Source organism: Penaeus vannamei, chromosome 11 (genome assembly GCF_042767895.1).
Source record: "Penaeus vannamei isolate JL-2024 chromosome 11, ASM4276789v1, whole genome shotgun sequence".
In the NCBI taxonomy this organism is placed as follows: Eukaryota; Metazoa; Arthropoda; class Malacostraca; order Decapoda; family Penaeidae; genus Penaeus; species Penaeus vannamei.
The window spans coordinates 12,739,455-12,754,454 of record NC_091559.1 but is presented as its reverse complement, the minus strand read 5'-3'; the positions used below and the strand labels follow the sequence as shown (position 1 = coordinate 12,754,454).

Genomic DNA, 15,000 nt, shown 5'->3' with positions numbered 1-15,000 from the left:
GTATATGTATTGTGTGTGCATGGTATTGTGAATTTAGCCTCCAGGCTAGTACAGTGGTAACGTGCCGTCCTCTCATCCGAGGGGTCGGCGGTTCGCGCCCCGCCCAGGCGCGAGAAGTTGCAATTGTAGCTCGAAGGTTACTGCTGTGGCTGAGCACCACGGCAGGTAAGGACTAAGCTCTGTCGCGTCAGCACTCGCTGACACACGTTGATCGAGTCGATATTAATCGGCACAGACCGGGCTCCCTCATGGCCCGGATGAGGCTCAGCTTTGCATATCGGACTTGTCCTTATCCTTATGAATGTGAGTTTGCGTATCAGAAACTACAACATTGGTGTTGTAGTGTATGCATGATTTAATGTGTAAGATTCATCTTCAAAATTGATCAAACATAAAGTTGTGCTAGTATTTTCTCGTGCTTTACATCTCCACATTGTGATATTGCTGAGGTTTCCAATAACAACAAAAAGAAAGAAAGAAAATAAAATGTACATTACAAAGTTTGAAAGATGGTTTTAATATTGATGATCTTATTTGCTCGGAAAATAAACAAGTACAATACCTGTTAACAAATATTTCTAATGCACCTTTCTCTCAACAGATGGAGTGGAAAGCCAGAGTCAGTGCAAGGAAAGTAAGTTATGTGTCAAAGTATGGGAAAGGCTAGATCAGTAGCAACTCGAGGACCATGCTTCTGTTTATTTTGACGTTATCAGGGTCGGTTTTAAGCTGATTTGACCGATTTGATCAAATTGGGCCCCGCACCTGAAGGGGCCCCGCGCTGAAAAAAATACCGAAAAAATAGTCGTTGATGGGTATCTGTTGGCTGAAGAACTTGAAGCTTTGAAAAATTTCCTTCACTCCAGAATTAAGCCTTATGCTCTGTTCGAATATCTGATAGAAAACAATAGATTTACAGCATTTCTTAGTGTTTTCATTGCTTTGAGGATTTATTTAACAATGCCAATAAGAGTCGCATCAGGGAAAGAAGTTTTTCAAAGCTGAAACTAATTAAAACATGCTTGAGGTCTATGGTCTCACAAGAAAGATTTAACAATTTGGCAATGCTCTCAATAGAAAACGAGATTGCTAAAGCTAGTGACTTTGAAAATATTTTGCAAGATTTTGCAAAAAAGAAAACTAGGAGTCCTTTTCCAAAAAAAAAAAAAAAAAAAAAAACAAGTATGTCTGTAAATGCTTTATCATAAAAGTAAAACAATAAAATTTTTCATATTGCTTTTCAAAATTTTATTATCCCAAGCATCTAATGTTTATTCGTTTTTTTTTTTTTTTTGAAATATAAATATCCGTAAATTTTACTGTGTAGAATAGCGGCCCCACCATCAATTTTCTAATTGGACCCCGTAATTACTAGCAACGGCCCTGGATGTCACCACAAAAGTTACGGATGCTTTGTGAAAATGGACGATTATTTTATTTTTTCAATTTTCAAAAAGGATGGAAAATAATTATTTTAATGGTTATAATTTCTGTATATATATATATATATATATATATATTTACATATATATGTATATATATATGTATACATAAATATGCATATATATATATATATATATATATATATATATATATATATATATATATATATATATATATATATGTAGATTTATATTTATGTATATATATGTGTATATGTGTGTGTGTCCAGTATATGTAAATGTATATATACTTATTTATACACATGTATATATGCATGTGTGTATACATGTGTTTATATATATATATATATATATATATATATATATATATATATATATATATATATATATATATACACATGTACATATATATGTAAATGTATATATATGGAAGTATGTATACATATGCGTTTATATATATACATATATACATGTACACATATATATGCGTAAATACTTTTCAGCTAGTACTTTGTATTGGGAGGAAGGGCCAGTGGCTCATAGCCTGAAGTATCTGAGTACTTAGCAGCGAGCGAGTCTGTGATATTTTCTCTATGTGCTTCCCGGAGGACCGCACATGCTGTGGCTTTGGTTCTTTGGCTTAGTCCCCTTCGGCTAGGTTTAACGATCATGGAGGATGGGGGCAATCCCTGCCCTTTTCGGCTAGTTCGTCAGCAAGCTCGTTCCCTTGAATGCCAATGTGGTTTGGGACCCAGTTAATGAAAATTCTTCTACCCTGACATAATTCTTTGGGCTATGGTTAGTACAGTTGTCAGGAGGTAGATGTTGTCTTGGGGCATGCTATGCTGTAAGCTGTCAACAGTTGCTCTAGTATCTGTGTGAATGACGTGTCCTGCCCTTAGGGACGCGTGTGTCAGGGCTTCGATGATCGCAACCGTTTCAGCTTGAAGCGTTGAGGCATTGTCAGTGGCCCTAATGGATGCTGTGGTATCCCTTGTTGCGAAGCCGGCACCTGCAGTATGGTTTATGGGATCCGCTGATCCGTCCGTGTAGCAAGTGATCAATGACCCTTTGTACTTGTGCCTTTAGACTAGGCATGGAATATTGATCTTTTCTCAATGTAAGATTTAGAATTGAGAATTCGATCATTTCGTTTGTCCACGGCGGGGGTTCTTTGTAGTAAAGGATGAGGGGAGTCCATGCCATTGGCAGACAATGATTCTTTTAGCTGAAAGCGTATCAATACTTTGGCTATATGTGTGAGCCAAGAGTTGTCCGCAAACAACTGATAGTCTTGTTCTAGGCGTCTGAGTACTCTTTGTCTTAGATAAGAGTTTCCGGGTGCCTGCAGGACAGGAAAGGAACTGCTGCCATTAGATCAATTCTGGTGTCCATGGACGGTAAATCAGCTTCCATAAGAGGTTGATGACCATTTGCCCATTTGGGAGCACCAAGAATGATCATGGCTGCTTCATTTTGTATTGTTTCCAGTTTTTCTTTTAATGTGCTGGAAGCAATGAGGGCAACACCTCGCGCATTATCAATGCGGTTGGTAAAGCTCTCATATGAAAACCTGTCCCATTTTTTTCTCGACGCCTGACCTGAATAGGTATCTTATGTACCCCTGCGTTACATGGACATCTGTGGTCCATTCCAGTGTCCTGAATAATGAGATTTCATATCACAGCTTCATGGTCTGAAACAGATGCATAGTCAACAATAGGACGGACAGTATGTACATAGAATGATCTAAGTACTTTGTGTCCTGCTCCTATGTGTCTCCCTGTCATGACTTTCATGACTGACAGTCTTTCCTTGGTTCTGTTAAGCAGGTATTGGATCTCCTTTTTGAAAGTGAGTGTGTGTCCTATCCATACACCAAGGTATAGGTAGTCCTTAACCCATTCCAGATCCATACCCTGAACACTGAGTTTTTGTCTGACATTAGTTCTCAGAGCCATAGCTTTTAATTTTGCTGCCGATATTTTTAGGCCTGTCCTACAACACTCTTCAGACACCAGGTTCAGACAACGTTGAGCTCTAGTTAGACAGTGATTGCCAGAGGGTATGATTGCCAAGTCATCAGCATAAGAGATGATCTTGCATCCCTCTGGCAGGTGAATGTCGAGTATGTTGGACATGAGGGTGTTGAAAAGGGCTGGACTGAGAACCCCACCCTGAAGTGTTCCATTTTCAAGTGGCATTTGCTGCGAGAGGTGGCCTTGAAATCTGACATTTGCTGACCTGTTTTTAAAATAGTCAGCAATCCAGGCCAATAGTCTGCCTTTGACACCTTTGTGGATTAGGGTCTTTTGAATGGCAAGCTGGCTTGCCAATTCAAAAGCCTTCTCCAGGTCTAGGAAGACAACCACCGCAGGTGAGGTGCTTAGGGGTGTGGAAATGCTGTGTGCAGTGCTCTTACCCCTTATGAACCCGTGCAGGTGTTCCTGAGGGGGTCCTGTCTTCCATTGGAGCCTGTTGAGTACCATAGCTGTTTTACTCAGGCAGCTGAGAAGAGAGATGGGACGGTACATGCCAGGCTCCTTTGGTTTCGGGATTTAAACTATTGTGGCTTGTTTCCAGCTCTGGGCCACCGTGGTGGTTGGCCAGGATTTGTTGATAAGCTGCAAGAATGCAAGCTTTCTGCCAGACCTAAATGCAAAATGATGGGGTAGGAGATCCCATCAGATCCCGGTGCTGATCCAGAGCTGGTTTTGTATGACTTTCTTAGTTCCCCAAGAGAGAACAAGGCATCCGTGTCATCGGGTTCAAGTGCCTTGTCTCTGATGAGAGCAAGCCTTGCTGGTTCTAGCTGAGAACTCAAGCACCAATCTGTTAGCTTCTGACTGTGGGTCATGATAAGTGCATTTCGGGGCTTGGCGGCCTGTCGCTTGCCTGACCCGTTTCCGCAACTCTGTAAGGCTGGTCTGGTGTCCAAAAATCTGGCACCATTCCAACCACTTTTCCTGCCTTACTCTATTGGCAGTTTCCTTGGCATCCACAACACCTTCCCTCAATATGGCCAGATTGTCGGGAGTTCTTTGCCGTCGGAATTTTTTTTCTGCACATATTGACCCTGTGGTTGACCTCTATGATCTCGTCATTATAGTACCAGGCGTCTTTGTGAGTTCTGGACCATGGACGAGTTTTGGGGATGGTTTGTGATGCCTGATTTATGGCCTGGATTAGCCTTGGCTCTAGCACATCGACATTTTCATTATTCTGGGGTTCATTGTCTCTCAGACAGCGGGCCAAGCCTTTCTGGAAGGCTAACCAGTTTGCCTTGTCTGCTTTCTATTTAGGAATGTGATGTGGTCTTTAGACTGGACCTGCAGCCATGAGGGTGGTGACTATGCCATAGTGATCACTAGTAACCGTATCATCGACACACCACCGAATTCTCTCCACCATTGTTGCAGTGGCAAAGGTAAGGTCTAGGACCCCTCCCCTCACATGCGTTGGTTCTTGGGTGTTGAGAAGAGCGATCTCTAGGAATGTGTCAAGCACTTCTGCTGTATGAATGCCTGCCGCGTTCGGCCTTTTGCGGGGATTCAGCATAGATATGTGTGCATTGAAGTCTCCCCCTATGATCGCTTGGTCTTGTGTTGCAATAGCACAGACCTGGTTTAAATCTAAGCTCTCACACAGTGGTTTGCTATATACATTATATATTTTAATAGGACCCCCAGGCAAATGTATCTCAACAGCAAGAGATTCAACGCCATCTCCACATTTGCGGCGAATTGGCTATTAAGGAGCACAGGATTGCTTCTTCTACCAGGGTCATCAGGCCTCTATCACCATCCAGGTTTGGAGTGGCAAAGACATGATAACCTGAGAAGTGCACAGATCCCATAGTCAGTGTATCCTGGAGCATGACGACGTCAATGTTCCTTGCTCGCACTGTTGACTGGAGAAAGGAGTTCTTACTTTTACAACAACAGATATTCCACTGCAGAATGCTTAGATTGTGTGCCATGATGGTTACTCAGTGTCACTTACTTCATATTCGTCTCCAGCTTCAGAAGTCCCAGTGCTGGTGGCATCTGATATATATCAGGATCGTACATCTTCATCTAAGTGAGACACTCTGATTAAGGGTCTACCGAGAGGTGTAGAGCCTAGGTTGAGAGTGCCACCTCGAATCAAGGGATCAGACTTTGGCTGTACAGGCTCAGCCTGTAGTGAGGGCATCTGCTGCACAGTTTCAGTCTGTCCTGACAGACTAGCTGGGGTTTCCCGTGATGCTTCTCCCGAAGCTAGTGTGCCATTCGAGGATTTAGGGTGGGGAATGCAGCTCTTTTTCGGTTTGGAGGCTTCTAGCTTCCTTCCCTTCAGAGCTGCAACAGTTTGGATCATAGCTGTCATGGCGACCTGGACTGCCTTCTCCGCCTCCTCACTGGTCCTCCCCAAGGCTGTTGGTACTGCAGAAACTACAGCACTCAACAGGAGAGTCATATCCTTCTCGTCAAAGGAAAGATTGTCGTCTACTGGGGGGACCTTTACTGTGGCCTGTGAACTTTTTTTCCTTAGGTTCTTTTTCTCGCCACTAGCAAGCCTGGGGAATTCCTCTGGATTGGAGGTATCCGGCTTTGGCTGGGGAGATGTCTCCTTCTTAGGAGGTTGGGGAGTCCTTTCCCTTTTATTCTGTCCCCAAACATGGGTGCCTGGGGGCGCTGTGACAAAGTCAGGACGCTTTTTGGCTTGTTTCTGCTTTTTGATGACTACCTGTTTCCTGGCAGAGCAAGCATGATGTCTCGGCACAGTTTGGACACTTGGCTGTTGTGTCCTTCTGACCATCTTAGTGTGCCTTGATGCACACTTCTGTTTTATGTGCCTTGCTGCACACACACATTTGGCTTTGGCCTTGCAGTTGGCCTGGTGGTGTCCAAATTTCTGGCAAGTGAAACACCTCAAGGGCTCTGGCACATATATCCTGAGCTCGTACGAGCCCCAGTTACCCAGATCAAGGGTGGTGATTGGGGCTCCCTTGAGGGTTACCAGGACTTGCCTGGTTGGAGACTTCCCTTTGGTCATGCGGGAAGCCTCCACCACTTGAGGGAGAGACGCGATCACCTACACGTCAAACCCTAATGGGAAACCAAGTAGTACTATTTTGTTCCTGTTCTCTTGGGAGGTCAGTGGCGAGATGCACACTTTTCTCCCATTTTTAAGCACCTTGGTTTCCTGCAGGAAGTTCAGGGTGGCTTTGTCTTTGGGGACAATAATCATGCCCTCATCTCTAGCAATTCGGATTGAGAGTCTGACTTACTTTTCCTTTTCCAATACCCTAACCAGCTGGTAGGCATTGTCGAAGTCTTCAGGCTTCTTTGGTACCTTAAAGTGCATGAAGAGATTTGGGGTGGGTTCGCGCTTCCCCTTAACATGGGTTTAAGGTCTTTAGTAGTAGGGGCAGCTGGTTTAGCTGGTTCAGCTTGAGCCCCTTCTTGACTTTGAGAATTCTGAGGAGATTTCAGATTTCTCTCGGTCTGAGGTGCATGGACAAACTTTGTTGGGGGTGATTTTTCTGTCTTGTCCATGCTTTTGGCTGCAGGCCCGACACGATCGGCCTACGTTTTAGCTTTCTTTTGTCCCCCTGTAGCCTTGTAAGGCTTCAGGGTGACTGCCTTGGTCAGTACCATGCTGTGATCGTTATAGTTTTGATAATTTAGAGAGGGGGTGGATTTGATTGAATTAGTCATGTGGTATTTATTTTTGGTTCTGCCTCTCGCAACCCCACCCACCACAGAGTCCAACAAGGGGAGGCTGTATGTTAGAGCACATTCTCTAACAGCCACGGGCGCTAACGAGAGGTTATATGCAGTCACTGTGTTGTTTGTGGGACGGCTCTCACGGGACCTGTGTGAGGCCAAACAACACAGCAACTGCTTGACCCTAGCCTCATATTGGAGACCAGCCAATTGACCTGATCAAGCCAGTTCAGGCCTCCCATCTTGCCGGAATAGAGGACCAAAGAGGTGTGTTGCTAGCCACAGGGCGTACTCATTCACGGCATCGCTCAAACTCCAGGACTCCTGTCTCACAGCTCACAAAGCTGCCATGCACGGCAAACGCATGGGTAGGAAATAGAACCTCTGGAGAGAGAGACCAGAGGTGATGCCTCCGCTCCTACAGGACATGCATCATTGATAGCGGGGCTAGGATATAGAACCTCTGGAGAGAGACCAGAGGGGATGCTGCCCCTCCTACAGGTTAAGCATCATTGAAAGTGAGGGCTCAGCTCTTCCTAGGCATTAGTTGATGGGGGTGGAGGAAGAGGGAACAGTCCCAAGACCAGCCTAGGAAGGTGAGTTGGTTTTGCGAGAGGCTGACACCTCTGTTTTGTCGAAGACCCCTTCCAGTAGGTCTGTCTATGGGGGGAGGGCCGCCTCAACAAGAGGGAGAGGGGGCCACCCAAGACCCAGGGTTACTGGAGGGTCTTTCATGAGGGTATAACACCTCTATTTTGGCTGTGACCCATTTCCATAGGGAGGGTTGCCTCAACGAGAGGGAGAGGGAGCCTCCCGAGGACAAGGATGGCTAGAGGGTCTTTCATGGTTTGAGCAAGAGGATGACACCTCTGTGTTGGCTGTATTCTGTAAGGCCACCCAAAGGCTTAGCAGAATTATGGATAGCACCATGACACTATCTGGGGTTGAGTGCTTCGAGGATGGCACCTCTTTCTGGCTTTGTCCTTCTAGTGGTGCTATGCAGTGGGCCAGAACGCCTCAACGGGAGGGGAGAGGGGGCCACCCAAAGATCAGCACATCTGTGGAAGGGACAAGTTTCTGTAGAGCCACCCAAAGGGCTTTTCAGAAACATGGTAAGGCATTAACCTCAATAATGACCTTACCAATAGGGACACTATTCAGTTTAGCAGCAGCTAATACAACACTGAACAGGTGTTGGAGGGGAACTACCTGCCTAATCATGGCTAGCCGAGCGAGTTACAGTGGCAAGTTAGGATGGTCTGCCAGACCGGTCCCTATCAAAGAGCCGCAACTCTGTATATGCACTGTAAGGCAGGCATGCTAAGGCCCCCCTGACACACCCTCCCCTTTGGGAGGTAAATGTCTGCCCACGTCCGAGCACGAGCCCGAAGATGGGGTCCAGTTCACCAGAAGGTGCACATAGAGTCATCCTAATGCCGAAGATGTGGTGATAGTAAAATCAGGGATACAAGGGGCGAGACCACTAATGGAGGAGTCAAATCCTCTCTTTAGCAGGCCTCCATGGCGACCCCAGAGTCATCATGTCCCCCCTAGGGCCGTCCCGAGCAAGGTCTGTATAAGGGACCAAGGACACAGGGAGAGGAGAGCGCCTGGCTGGGAGGAGCCGAAGGAGGGTCTGATGGCCTTTGGGCGCAATCTCCTCCGAATAATGCTTGGCACTGCATAGGGGAGCTATGCATGTTGAGCGGCGTCCGCCGGTGTCCTCGTAGAGCGCCAGGAACCTCACGTAAGAGAGCGAGTGCGGGAGTGTGAACGAGAGCAGGAGCAAAGGGTAGAGCGTAAGCTAGAGGAGAGGTCCTGGTGCTGCTGGTGTGAAGTGTGTAAAGGGCAAGTCGTATGTCTTATGCATACGTCTAAAAGTTAATACTGTTGCCAACCCCACAACCTGCAGCGCGGCATACTTCCTCCAGGTTCGGTCACTCAGGTCCACAGCCGGTCCTCGCACCTCACGCTCAGCAACTTCTCGAAGGCAAATGCTGAGACCTGATTGGTTGACACAGACACTCCACACCTCGTCTATTGGACCGCAGGCTCTCCTCGCTCCCGGGTCGCTGCCATAGCTTGAGAGTAATTAAGCTCCAGCGTCCGGGCCAAGATCACACTTCGATCCTCTAACTGAGCTTGATCACAGCAATCAGCTCCAGGCCTACCCAAGCCCTAGTCATCAGGGAGCCGCACCGGCTTCCCTGTCGATCTCCAACTCCACTCTATCACCCACCCATAACTGTGGAAACTCACACCCACACCAGTCACTCACTAAAGAGATATTAGGCTAGTCAAATGGCGGATGTAAATCCTTCTGCCATAATACCTTATTGAAGTTTACTCCAAATCCACAGTACTTGCACCGAAGATACAAGACACCGCTGTTAGGTGCGTAAATCAGCATGGTTATTAGTAAATTTGTTGTTTTTCCTGAAATAGCAGGTATTTGTGTAAAAATATTTAGCAGTCACCGACTGTAATGTTCATATTACAGCTAATGTTTATAATGGGAACAAATATCTACTTATAGGATTATACAGTAGCATAATATCATGAAGACAAATCTGTGCCAGTACAAATAGTATATAAATGTGGCTTCAAATAGCTATTGAATATTATAGGCAGTTAAACTGAAGGTAACAAATGTAAAATATTCGTAACATCAAATCATTATTTTCGTTTTCTCTGACAGCCCTTCCCGGCGTGTGATCGAAGGGCACAGGTAGGGTAGCTTTTCAGGATGTTGCCAGCAAGGATATTGATAACAAATTCCAAGCGGATTTGCAATTCTCCAAGAGTGTAAAGGATCAGGAAGTTATATTTTGGATTTGAAACCTAATAGTGAAGCTTTCTTTTAATATTTGATTTAAACATTGCATAAGGTGGGAAATGTTTCCCCAAATGGAAATGACGTTTATTTTTTGCCTGTATACTCTGAAATTCTCTGAATACTCCACAACTGTGAATACATAGTGATGCATTTTCACACACATCTTTGGAATTAATATGTCAGAATTGTTTTCGTTGTCACTATGGAAGTAAAGGGCAACTCAACTCCATCTTTTCTAGGGAGATGATGACGTCATTATGTATCAGTACATGATTGGTGGGCTTAACCAGCTGTAGGATTAACTAGGATTAGATTTAAAGCTTAAGAATTAATGCTGAACCAGAGGTGTATTAAAAGTTCAGCCTGGACACTGTCATTGCGCATGCGCACTGGAGATCTGGATTAAAGCTTAATGCGGGACTAACTTTTATGGTGCGTACAGAAGACGCTTTAAGTCTTCTTCGCCATATTATGTATTCAGACTTTCAACACGTCAGATCTAGTTTTTCATCTACCTCTCTGTCTCTACCTTCATATTTTTGGGCCAAGGTCTAAGTGACAACTCATTCTTTAGACCATTGCAAACACTTCATTCCTGTATACGTCATTTATATATATTTAGACATGAAAAGTACGTCATTTCATAATGACACATAACTTGGACCATGACAAATATGTTAAATCCTTTATCACTTAGAGTTGCCCTTGACAATGACGTCTAGAATTAGCTCAAAGTTCCCTCCCCTCCTCCAGAATGCCGAGCGCTTCGTCTGAAAGGCGCGTGGGTTCCTTACGGCGACGGCCCCCTCTTCGTGTGGTGGTGGCCGGTCAGGCCCTCGGAGAAGCTGTGGGTCTCGGGGCCGGCGAAGAGACAGTTCACTGCAGAGTTGCCTCAGCGCTGGTACGAGCTCTCCGTGGAGAAAAAGAGTATGGTAGCGGTTCTCCTTCCTTGGTATTATTCGTGTGTGGTAGTGTAATGGGTATTGGAGGTTATATTTATAAATAGATACATGCTGCACACACATGTACACATCCATACACACACACAATATGTTATGGCACTAAAAGGAAGAATTTCAAACTCTTAAAGATCTCATCTACAGCCATTTAACATTTGAATATGTCTGCATACCTGAATGTTTGTAAAGATTTTAGATTTCTTTTGAGATAATTAATAAAAACCATCTCAACAGGGTCAAAGTACTGCCTAACTGCCCCTTCATTTTTGCCGGAGAGTCTGTGCAGTAAAGAGGACTTCCTCTACATCTATTGCGAACAGCCAACCTTCTTCGCATTCGACTGCGCGCAATATCCGTGTGGTAAGAAGCCCTTTTGCACAGCTGGGGAGCATATGGTTATGTGTCATGTAATATTTTGGTGTATTTATATGGAAACAAGTATATGTGAGCATCCGCATATTTATGAGCATGTAGACAAGGGTACAACCACATGTATACACACATTCATAAACATGTAGACAAACAAACATGCAAATCCAAATACATACACACATTAAAGTAACAGGCAAAAGTTTTCCTCTGCCGTGTACTAATGATCCATTTTTACAGCAACACCCTGTCTAAACAACTCAATGGGCGAGTGCAAGGAGGCGTCAGCGTCAACAGGTGATTCGGTGTCTCCTTTTCTTTGCAAACTACGTTAGATTATTTTATAATTTAAACTTTATTTGTGGACGCATATCACTGATTTATTATGTAGAAATAATCTATAAAGCCTGAAGGCTTCGGCAAATATGGAAAAAGACATCACCAACGCTTTTCGGGACGAAACTAAACTCGTTCGATTTCGATTGTTCTGGTTCGGTTGATTCTGGGGTTCGTTTTCCACATGACGTTCGTACGCACGTGAAGCACCGTACATTTAGTCACTTCAGTGAAAATAAACCTAAACCATCCCTATGCAGAGGAGGGGCCGGGGTGAGGGTCGTCATGTCAGTGGAGAGGCTTGCGGAAGCGGAAGCGCCGGAGGTCTGCGTGAGCACGAGCGACGCGACGGCCGATCGCAGGGCATTTCAGAGGGTAGAACTCCGTGTTCACGTAATGGTTTCAAGCTAGCCTCATCGTCTTCAAAATAGTTTTTGATAAATTGGAATGGTTTGATACGACATCCTACACGCGCGGAAGTCATGGCGAGACTAATTTGAAAAATGAATTTCATTGTTTCTATTTTAGTCAATGTTCATTCATTGGCTGTTTCCCTCTTGAATTCTTTTCCCATTGGCTATTAAATTAGCCGCCAAACAATTGACCAATGAAATCGTGACACTGGCCGTGACGTCACAGGCGAGATAACAGGAACAGTACGGGTACGAGAGACCCGCGCATGCGCAGTGGACAATTTGGTCAGTATTCCCGCAGCTTCCGTGTGAATCTCGCCTCGTTTTATTATTCTTATTTATTTTGAAAATTATATAACTTCGTTATTATTCATTTGCGAGACAAGTTTATTCAATGAATAGTGATTGATAATCAAATATCTTCAATGCTATAAGGTTAGTTTTGGTCGATTCAATGGTGACGCCTTTTCCCAATAAAACCAAGGCTTCGTGTTGCAAACAAACAAGGAAGGGTCGAGCATGAAAACGTGAATATACCCAAAAGTCATGACTAGATCACTTCCCCACACCGTAATATAGTGTAAAACCTCTCCATATTCGCTTTGCTTGCTTATCTCTCCCTTGGACAATATGTAATGCATTCAGTATCTTTCAAAAACGCGTTCTGCTTTGGTCTCCGCCAGAGTGCTCCATTCAACGCCTAAACGGGGTGTATGTGCCCCTGGACAAAGCTGCCACCAGCGTGTTTTGGTGGCCTGGATCTGCCAATAAACTTGGCATGGAGGGGGGGACTATTGACAAATACCACGATGTAGATTCGGTGAGAAAACAGTGGCACCAAATCATCATCACAAGCCATGAAGGTAGTGGAAAGTTTGTATGTTTTTCTTGAGTGACAATTGTGTCTTGTTTACAGTTGAAGCAATCTAATTTTATGTACAGTAAAAGCGATTTTATTTTTTACAGTCAATATGAGTTTCATGTACAGTAAAAGTATTTGCTTCACAGTTAGAATAAGTTCATTTTCTACGTCAGAATATTTCTGTTTTCTGCACAGTCAAGGTATCTTTACCATCTACAATCAAACTATTTCTATTTTCTGCATAGTTAAAAAGAATATTATTTTCTGCATAATCAATATATCTTTATCTGCACAGTCAAAATACTTTTATTTTCTGCATAGTTATAATAACCTGACCTACACTCAAAAAACTTTGTTTTATGATCTACGCACATACATGCTCTTTTGCCGTATCCCTCTGACGGAGACTTGATCAATCCAGCCGTTCTTCAGTGTGGCATCACCAGCGAAAGTCTCAACTTGTCTCTCCACTGCCCTGAAGACCTAGGCGACGACTACAACGAATACGAGCACTTCATGAGCAGGATGTTCGTGGGAAGTTACCGAGGACACGAAATGACGTCATCTTATTGGGCCCTTGGGTGTGACGTCACTCCTTCCTGTCAGTTCTTTTCTACGCTGCTGAGATGAGGCTTTGTATTTTATTGGCGATAGTTCATGATACATGATACTGACGTAGGCGATAGCTTACGATAGTCCATGCTTAATATAGTTTACGATACTTGTATAACGTCAACTTTTTCATGTCATTAGAGACTTTTTTCTTGTCATTAACACTTGGAGATACAGGTTCTATTTTTGCTTGCAGGGTGTCCAGACAGTGCAGAGTGTGCAATTCCAGCAACGAAAGAGAAAAGTAATTTCTCATTTCCTATTAAAAATCCACTGAATTACCTTTAAAAATAGTCAGACGTGAACTAAAAAGTCATGGAGTTGAGTATATGCGAATCGTCAAAATAAATGAAATCTCGAAATGATTACTTTCTACGTTAGCTTCTTGATATTCGGTCTTGGTTTTTCATCGTTAGCATAAGATAAGGATAATTAGAAATATTAACTGTAAGCATATAATGTAACTATAAATGTATAGGTACATACATACATACATACATACATACATACATACATACATATATATATATATATATGTAAATATATGTGTAAATATACAAATATTTGTATGTATATATATGTATATATCTACATATACATGTATATATATATATATATATATATATATATATATATATATATATATATAAATATATATATATATATATTTATACATACATATGTATTCACACACGCACATTCACACATACATATACAATGTATATGCGTACACACACACACACACACACACACACACACACACACACACACACACACACACACATATATATATATATATATATATATATATATATATATATATATATATACCGTCTTTCTTTATCTCAAATGCATGAATATTATTGAAAGAGAGGGAGAGATCAGTATCGAAATTCTATATATTTACAACTGCAAGAATCCAAAGCATTTCAAGGGATGAACACATTGCAGAGGAAGTACAGTGGTGGATGAAGCTGGTCCTGGCTGTGGAGGTCATTTTCCTTGTCATAGGTCTCGTGTGGCTGGGGAACGGCATACTCTTTCAAGTAGTAAGTTGACTTGTCTAATAAAATGCATGATATACATATATTTAGATCTTATATGTGCACAATTTCGCTCCTATAACACGTAATGCTATAAGTCTATGGTTCAGAAGTACTTATTTACTGTTATTACAGCGCAGGAAGCGGACTCAAAAGAGAGAGTTCAACAGGCAACAGCGACCAACCGGTGATAACAAAGTACAAGAGACCAAACACTTATAAAGAGGGTCACGAAACCATTGTGTACGCTAAAACTTCAGTTGAAATAGTAGTAATATATAACTGCAACTTGTCAGACTAGTTACAACAGTATGTAAAAGGTACATGATTTTACTCAAAATAAAAGTAGTGTGGTCTCTTCGTTCCTAATTGTTTACAGAGACCTTAAGCCCTTGTATTGAAGAGGAAGGAAGAGGCTTTCAACTTCTGACCATGTTCCTTCAGACACTTATGTTC

General features: G+C 43.2%; 1 protein-coding gene across 12 annotated transcripts in view; it reads left to right on the top strand.

Moving 5' to 3' along the window:
• LOC138859125 (uncharacterized) overlaps positions 1-15,000 on the top strand; it is a 16,342-nt gene that overhangs the window by 1,269 nt on the left and 73 nt on the right. For 3 of the 12 annotated variants that reach the window (XM_070126971.1, XM_070126970.1, XM_070126969.1), the window contains exons 2-10: positions 602-634; positions 10,704-10,882; positions 11,144-11,269; positions 11,519-11,575; positions 12,711-12,890; positions 13,311-13,490; positions 13,698-13,745; positions 14,453-14,550; positions 14,680-15,000. The exon at positions 14,680-15,000 is cut by the window's right edge and continues 73 nt beyond it. In XM_070126971.1, the coding sequence (XP_069983072.1) occupies positions 10,705-10,882; positions 11,144-11,269; positions 11,519-11,575; positions 12,711-12,890; positions 13,311-13,490; positions 13,698-13,745; positions 14,453-14,550; positions 14,680-14,766 (954 nt within the window). In that variant the 5' untranslated portion in view covers positions 602-634; position 10,704 and the 3' untranslated portion in view covers positions 14,767-15,000. Of the gene's footprint in view, positions 1-601; positions 635-10,685; positions 10,883-11,143; positions 11,270-11,518; positions 11,576-12,710; positions 12,891-13,310; positions 13,491-13,697; positions 13,746-14,452; positions 14,551-14,679 lie in introns of all 12 variants that reach the window. The other 9 variants (XM_070126964.1, XM_070126965.1, XM_070126967.1 and 6 more) reach the window with 9 other exon arrangements.